The sequence below is a fragment of the Salmo trutta genome, chromosome 33 (assembly GCF_901001165.1).
Source record: "Salmo trutta chromosome 33, fSalTru1.1, whole genome shotgun sequence".
NCBI classification, from domain to species: Eukaryota; Metazoa; Chordata; class Actinopteri; order Salmoniformes; family Salmonidae; genus Salmo; species Salmo trutta.
In genome coordinates, this window is record NC_042989.1 from 7,691,972 (window position 1) to 7,700,612 (window position 8,641).

The following is an 8,641-nucleotide window of genomic DNA, read 5'->3' on the forward strand; positions in this document are numbered from 1 at the left end:
TTTAGCGACAGTCAATGTATTAATGCTATGTAAAGAAAATAAAAAATGATAATGGTAATGAAATGAATTAAAAAATATATTAAAGTAATGAAAAATGAAGAAAGAGAATGTATAATTATTATTTTTTCTATGTTCTTGTTTTGGTGTTTGTTGGTTATGTTTATTGTTACCTTGTTTCTTTTTGGAATACAAATATATGTACATACTATGTACAATTTGTTTATGATGTTGACCTGAAACAAGGAAAATTATATATATTATTATATATATTATATTATATTATATATATATATATATATATATATATATATATATATATATATATATATATATATATATATATAAAACCACAGATAAAAGGGGGGGATATTTGTACCCAGTCTCATCAATGTAAGAAAATATAGCAATTCGAAATCATGTCCCTGGTGACTGTCACATGATCTAAACAGGGGCGTGGTTATATAATAACTCGTGAGTTTGCAGCGTTAACAGTGCAGTCAGACTTTTTGGAAACATTGGTCAGGATGATTTATAAATTATCTTTTGCTGTCGCCTTGTGTTTCAGTTTGTGTTTTGATCTCTGTATTGCCGAGAGCTACGTTTTGGATGATAAAGTTGGATTAGGAAGAACGTTTGACGGCATTGGTGGTTTGAGTGGTGGAGGGGTAAGTAACTTATCCTAGCTGCTAATACTAGGCTAGTAGCTACTTCCTGGTTCGACTGTACTGTGAACCAATCAATGAAACGAGTACGTTGCAATTTAAATCGTTTTGTCACTTTTTTGCCACCTTTCCCTTTTCGTTTTAGGCAACATCACGTCTACTTGTCAATTATGCAGAACCCTACCGCAGCCAGATATTGGACTATCTCTTCAAGGTAGCTGCTACAACTGTATACATTCTTATGTTAGGTCTGAATTCCTCTTATCATGCAAGGTAGCCAGCCAGTAATCTTATCTTGGTGTGAGTTCCATAACAGTATGTAACTTTTATTTTCTGTCTGTAGCCAAACTTTGGGGCTTCTCTACACATCCTGAAAGTGGAGATTGGAGGTGATGCCCAAACCACAGGTAAACATGGGAAATGTACTTTATGGTGCACTACTTTAACCAGGACTATTTTGGGATTAGGGTGCCATTTGGGAAGCATTCTTTGTGTTTATCAAGTATGACACAGGCAGAGAGTGGCTTTGAGTTACGAATGTAATGTTAGCTGAAGACTAAGTGTCAATTCTGTTTTTCCCCCTAGATGGAACGGAACCCTCTCACATGCACTATGAAAATGATGAGAACTTCTTCCGAGGGTATGAATGGTGGCTGATGAGAGAAGCCAAGAAGAGGAACCCCAACATCACTCTCATAGGTGAGGCTGAAGGAGCAGTAGACCGTTTCATTGCCGCCGTACCCTTTCATCCCTGTATCAAACTAGAACGCAAGACAGTTGGAAATATCTGCGACGATTCGACAGATCAGCGTCAGGTGTGGTCTCTCTAACAATAGTCTCTGTTCATGTTTCCTTTTGTAACTGCAGGCTTGCCATGGGCCTTCCCGGGTTGGGTTGGACATGGGAAGAACTGGCCGTATGACTTCCCTGATATAACCGCATCCTACGTGGTGTCGTGGATTTTAGGAGCCAAACACTACCATGACCTGAATATTGATTATGTCGGGGTGTGTATTCAATTCATTGTTGTGTATTGAGAATATTTTAATTGGATACAAACATGATGTATTCATTTACTCTACCCACCTGTTTAAAGTTATGCTGCTGTTTTTATAACTATATAGATTTGGAATGAACGGAACTTCGACAGCAAGTACATCAAGGTTGGTGTTATGTTTTGTGTTCATATTTTACCAGCCATTACCATTACACAATGTGAAATGTCTTAGAAGAAAAAGATGACAAAAACTGCCACCAACATTTGGTTTTACTGTTGCAGCCATTAGTTAATTTGTTACCGGTGGCCAGTGGCACCTTAATTGGGGAGGATGGGCTCATCGTAATGGCTGGAATGGTATCAAAGGACTGGTATCCAACAAGGTTTCCATGTGGTTGATACATTCCAGTGACTCCATTCCAGTTATTATTCTGAACTGTCCTCCCCTCAGCAGCCTCCTGTGATTTTAGGGCTATTGGCAGAGAGGTAGACAGAAAATTGTTCATAAAAATCCGATCAAGATCAGCTGTTTGCATCTGAGAGCATATCATTTGTTACTAAGGTGCTCCGAGACACATTGGATAAAGTTGGCCTAACCGGTGTGGGCATCATCGCAGCAGACGGCAACTGGGATGTTTCCAATGCCATGGGTATAGACCCGTACCTCAACGACGCTGTTGAGGTAGTAGGGTAAGTAAGGGACAACATGGACCACAGCTTGCGCTGAAGTGACACAAAGCAGCCTTTGCAACTCCGGCTCACAGCAAATCACTCTGTTTCCTCCATGGCATGGTATTTCTCACGTGAAGCTGACTGTCACAGGTGTAGTCAATAGCATTCTGTGGGTCTAGAAATGCAATGATCATGCTAAACAAACATGCTCTCAGATGCTTTTGCACTAAAGTAATAAGTTAAATAACGTGGTATCGTTAAACCCAGATGCCAGTCAAGGTGAATGAAGAACTGAACACACAGGGGTTTACTGTAATAGAGTATGGGTTCTCCATGGGTGTGTCTCTCCTTTCAGTTCCCTGGGTCTGGTATGTTTGCTTCTGTCACGAGTTAGTTATACCACTCTACAATTCTAGAACACTTGGCAAGCAATCAGGAAGTCTGCGTGCTACATTTCATAACTTTGATTGCTCTGTTGTCAGACAAAGCTGAATGTTGGTGGCTTTTTTTCTTTTTCTTTTAATGCCTGAGCTGTCAGAAGAGATGTCTTAAGACAATTACAGTCAATTCCTGATCAATTAAAATTTTGTTTGAAGTGATACTTCAGGATTACTTCCCTAGAGTCAGATGAACTCGTGGATACTATTTTTATGTCTCTGCGTGCAGTTTGAAGGAAGTTGCTAACTAGCGTTAGCCCAATGACTGGAAATCTATGGTAAGTACTAGTAGATACCATAGACTTCCAGTCATTGCGCTAACACTAGTTAGCGTTGGCTCGCAAAATTACCTTTAACTTCCTTCATACTGGATGCAGAGACATACAAATGTTATACATGATTTCATCTGACTCTGGGAAAGTAGATAAAGGGCTTCATTGCCATAATCCCGAAGTATCACTTTAAGTGAATTTCAGTACACCAGTACCAATTCAAATAAATTCTTCATTATTCTTCTGCATATCTGAATAATCTTATTTAGTGCATATATTCATGAGTCTCAAACCACAGCAATATCAGGAGTTGATTCCATACTAATAGAGAATGTGCACTAGTATGTAAGCTATGTTTATTTCTTGACATTGGCACATGTTAAAGTAAAAGGGCAATGTTGTCAATTGTCCTGAATGGTTCTTCAATACAGGATCACCTTTTCACTTGCCTCTCTTTCTGACTGTCACTGGTTAGCTGCTGCGGTACACTCTGGATAAGAGTGGTTTGGAGAGGGTCAGAATCATAGCCAGTGATAACCTTTGGCAGCCCATAACCTATTCATTGTGTGTCGATCAAGAGCTGGCCGAAGCAGTAGACGTGATAGGGTAGGAGAGTTTCTACTTTGTTTCTGAGCTTCTACTGTGTTACAAAAGACCACCTCTGTTCAATATACTGCATGCGCTTCTCCCATCTATTTAGACGTTATTCCTCAGAACTACCGTCTGCACACACAGTGCTTATTCTTTTAAGTGTGCCTTTGTGTTCATCACTTTTTTTTTTTATAATTCCATTTGTGTGGCCTGATAGGGCCCACTACCCAGGCACCACCACAGTGATAGAGGCCCTGAAGACCCAGAAGAAGCTATGGTCGTCTGAAGACTACAGCACCTTTAACGACGAGGTGGGAGGAGGCTGCTGGGCCCGGATCCTCAACCAGAACTATGTCAACGGACTCATGACTGCGTATGTAGCTAGCTGTCGTAGTTACTGATTTCTACTAAAATCATAGCCTCGTGGAACCAGACTGACTCCTGTGCTCACTTTTCATTTCACAACAGAATGTGAGTTTGCGAGATTGGGCTGATTTTAAACAAGACTACTAAAATCAGCCTTAGTATTGGAAGGGTGAGAGGGGAGTACTAAGATCAACACAGAGATTGACCTTAAGGATTGCCCTAATGCCCGGGGTAAGTGACCTGAGCAGTTGGGCAAGTTGAGGCTGCTCTAAGGTTGCCCCATTGGGCAGGTGACTTTGGGATGAAAACCAACAAACTGCATGAATTCCAGTTTGTAACCTGAGACAAGGTGCAGCTATAAGAATCTGATAGATCAGCGTCCAAAACACGCAAACCTCACTCATATAATGGTAGGTATGGGCTGCGTCCCAAATGGCACCCTGTTTCCTCCCGAGTGGCGCAGTGGTCTAAGGCACTACATCTCAGTGCTAGAGGTGTCACTACAGACACCCTGGTTCGAATCCAGGCTGTATCACAATTGGCCCAGCGTCGTCCAGATTTGGCCGGTGTAGGCCGTCATTGTAAATAAGAATTTGTTCTTAACTGACTTGCCTAGTTAAATAAAGGTTAAATTAAAATTATGACCGGAGCCTATGGACCCTGGTCAAAAGTAGTCTGCCATTAAAAGGGTTACCTGTTGTCCTTTTTGTAAAAGAGTGGTCAGTGAAATATCTGTTGTATTGTTTCAGCACCATATCCTGGAACCTGGTAGCCAGTTACTATGAGGACCTTCCCTTTGGGAGAGATGGCCTAATGACCGCAGAGGAGCCCTGGACTGGGAACTATGTGGTGGAATCCCCCATCTGGATAACTGGTAACCCACAGCACTTAAATGGATAGTTCACCCTAACATTGTTTCATTATTGGTACAGTTAACTTGCATACTAGCTACAGATTAGCACAATAATGTTTGCTTACCGTGTCACTGTTTTTGAGTGGTTTATTACTGCTTCACCATTCTGTGAAGCTTCCCCAAAAGTATCGCCAGCTCACATGTGGCGACATTAGCGGCCATATCCTGCTACAGTACAAAGCTCACCAACATGTTTTAGACAAGTATGTGACAACTGCTAATGTAAAAAGGACTAATAATTTCATTGATCGATTTACATGATTTACATATTATCTCCTAGCCCACACCACCCAGTTTAGCCAGCCAGGATGGACCTATCTGCAAACCGTTGGGCATCTGGTACACGGGGGAAGTTATGTTGCCCTGACCGACAGTAACGGAAACCTCACTGTTGTAATAGAAACCATGGTCAGTATTTATCTTCCTGTACATTATGCCTGTTAACCAGGATCTTTAAGGCTTAATCCTACTGTTGATAGGACACTGTGCTATGAACACTTTTCTAATTTTGAATAAACAATTATGGTAAAGCCCTTTTTTAAAATCTCTGAAGCTTAACTTTTAAGTCTGCTTTTGACTGGAATGGAAACCCGAAGAGGACATTGTTGACTTTCTCTTTCAAATGTAAGCTCTGCTCTCTCCGGAGCCTTCAATCTAAGCTTTAGAAAAGCAAAAGGAAGTCTCGTGAGCTAGCAGCTCACTTCTACTTAGCTTTCTGCTGATGCAAGGATGGTGTAGCCAGAGTGGTTTGCGCTTTAGGCAACTTTATTATTTCTTATCATATAAACACAAAGATATCTGACTACTGGGCTATCACCTTAGTTTTTACATCTATTTTTCTTCTGTTCAGACTCATGATCATTCTGTGTGCATCAGACCTCCACTCCTGCCCTTCAATGTCACAGCCCAGAATGTAACATTCCAACTCAAGGGATCTTTTGTGAGTACTGTCGCAATCCCCTGAGACTTTTCTGCCCACTTAATGATTGAGAGGCTACTTTGTCTGAGTACGTGTTTCTCTGTCCTAGGCTTCGATCAAGGAACTACAGGTGTGGCAGTCAAGGTTTGACTTCAAGACTAAAAAGCCGTTCTTCTTCAAGAAATTGAGCCCCTTCAAGGTAAACGTACTCCTCTGACAGAAATAGCTCTGCAATAGAGCACGCCAGCCTCTAAAAGATTTTTACAAGATGTAATCTGACAGGATGACACTGTCTTTGGATCTTGTTTTTTAGAGCGAGTGTTGTACAAAATGATATTACTCTCCCATGACATTTCACATCTCCTCACTAACTTTTTTTATGAGAGGTTTTATGATTTTAGGTTGAAGATGTTTTGATGTGGGCATTTTTTTATTTACCACATTGTCATGAGTTTCATGCTCCCTCCCTCCCTCTCTGGTAGATTTCTGATGGTTCGTTCACCTTGAGCCTGGATGTTGATGAGGTTTACACTTTAACCACCATATCCACTGGACTGAAAGGGACTTACCCTGATCCACCCACCTCTGGCCCATTCCCTAAAGTTTACTTTGATGACTTTAATGTTGGTAAGTGCATTATAAAGCTAGAAATGTCACTATCTGCCAAAAACAACCTGAAAATGATCTGTAAATTCTAATTAAATAAATGCTTTTGTCTGTCTTGCTCTCGCTTGCTACCTTTCTCCTCTTTTCTCTCTCTGCAGCCAACCCTTCCTTCTCTGAGGCCCCAGACTTTGCTGACCAGACGGGGGTGTTTGAGTATTACATTAACCTGACGGACCCTGGTCCTCATGTCTTCACTTTGCGCCAGGTGGTCACACAGATGCCTGTTACCTGGGCAACAGATGCTGACCAGACCATCAGCATCATTGGAGACTATAAATGGTGAGAGGGCAGGGGTCAGGCCTGATGCCAACCCTTATCCTGGAGGGTTGAAGTGTGCACTTGAATGTATTGTGTATGTAGTGTTTTAGCAATAGGCCTTAGACTCCTCTGCTCAAATCCACAATGATAGTAATATTACTCTGGTAAGGAAAACGGTTCAGGTCAAGAAAGTGGGCATTTTACTGTGTGTATTTTGTAATGTTGTATACTGTTTTCCAGGCAGAACCTGACAGTGACGTGTGATGTCTTCATGGAGACGGTGAAGACTGGTGGAGTGTTCATCGCAGCCAGAGTGGACAAAGGAGGGCAGTCTGTCCGTAGCGCCAAGGGAGTCTTTTTCTGGGTGTTCGCAGATGGCTCCTACAAAGTCACCAATGACCTAGGTCAGTATTTCAATCACACATTAAGGGCTAGTTTCCCCAACACAGATTAAGCCTAATCCAGGACTGAAAACCATGGTCAAAGGATAATCTCCTTTGAAATAACTGTTTAGTCCATGACTAGGCTTGTCTGGGGAAACGGCGCCATAATGTTTATACCTGAGTTTTAAACATGCCTGCTTTTCAGTAAATGATGTATCATTGTAAAGCACAGGGTGTTGATAAAATCAATATGCCAAGTCTTTTTACTCCACAGTTGGCAAGACTGTACTGGCAGAGGGTCTGTCTGGAACGAGAGCGTATGGCTGGCACACGTTAACCCTCACAGTCGAGGTATGTTTACAACTTCAATCTCTGAAACAGTACACCAACTATTTTCAGAGAAACTTCATCAAAATGCATTTCTTTCAATTTTTTGTTTTTCATTTAAATGACTTCCAGACCTTGGTAGGGTGACATATTGTCTGACTATGGGCACATTAGCTATACTAAATTGGAAACTTTTTTTTTTTTTTTTTTCAGGGGCAGTATGCCACAGGGTTGCTGAATGGATATCCACTATGGAAGGATGCTGTGGTATTGGGACCAAAGAATGGCTGGGCTGCCATAGGAACACACTCATTTGAACTTGCACAGTTTGACAACTTTGCTGTGGAAGCAAAATGATACATTTTCTGTATGTTTGTGGTGAATAAACCTTGGTCATTAATTTATTTATTGGCACAATTATGCCTCTGAGCCCTTAAATGTGATTGTGTGTAAAATTAGAATGGTGTTTTTTTAATTCCAGAAATATTTTTTAAAGGGATTAATTTGGATTCAGTGCCATTTCATTAACAATCAAACATTGGCACAAATATCCATACTTTCTATTGTTATTTTGTGTGTGTGCATGCAGAGACGGAAGAGGAAGCGAGAAATCTCACTGGCTCCTATACAGTCAATGAACTAAGTTGACCAGACCCAGTTGCTATTGCATTGGTTTCTATGGGATAGCCACCCCTTAGACCAGAACTGTGACCATATTTTTAATGCCAACGGCCTGAGTAATAGTTACATAATTTAGCAGAGAGTCTTATCAACAGACTTTTCATCTAGTCTGCTCTGGGGTTCATACCAATGACCTTTCGGTTACTGGCCCAACGATTTTTAACTGCTAGGCTACCTGTTAGTAAGACCTCATTTAACCACCATCTTAAGTGCAAGCCTTCGCTTTAAAGATTGTTACATGCCTAGTATTTCCCCAGAAATATGGTGAAATTACTCAACAGTTTGGATCTGAGAATTACTGTGATGGAATTACTTTTCTGTTAAGCCTTTTTTGTCTTTCCACTGATAAAAGAATCATTGCCTAATGACTGTAAATATAGATTATTAATTGTCATACTATAAAAAAAATAACTCTTTACAATAAAGAGAAGGCATATTTTGAAACGGGCTCTTTTTTTTGTGCATATTTGTCAAGTTTGTGTCAAACATTGGGCAAA

The 8,641-nt window shown here is 40.8% G+C and overlaps 1 protein-coding gene across 2 annotated transcripts; it reads left to right on the forward strand.

Annotated features, from left to right (window-relative positions):
- Positions 1-444: 444 nt before the first annotated feature.
- On the forward strand, positions 445-8,588 carry galcb (galactosylceramidase b). Of its 2 annotated transcripts, none has more exons than XM_029729668.1 (17): positions 445-665; positions 808-876; positions 1,006-1,069; positions 1,248-1,361; positions 1,530-1,669; positions 1,787-1,825; positions 2,222-2,349; positions 3,849-4,004; positions 4,747-4,871; positions 5,191-5,318; positions 5,761-5,850; positions 5,939-6,028; positions 6,312-6,456; positions 6,594-6,774; positions 6,994-7,157; positions 7,411-7,487; positions 7,677-8,588. In XM_029729668.1, the coding sequence occupies exons 1-17, from the start codon at positions 525-527 to the stop codon at positions 7,818-7,820; spliced, it is 1,995 nt and encodes a 664-aa protein (XP_029585528.1). In that variant the 5' UTR covers positions 445-524; the 3' UTR covers positions 7,821-8,588. The 2 variants fall into 2 exon arrangements, with proteins under 2 accessions (XP_029585528.1, XP_029585527.1); XM_029729667.1 differs by lacking the exon at positions 2,222-2,349 and adding an exon at positions 3,516-3,646.
- The last annotated feature ends 53 nt before the right edge of the window (positions 8,589-8,641 follow it).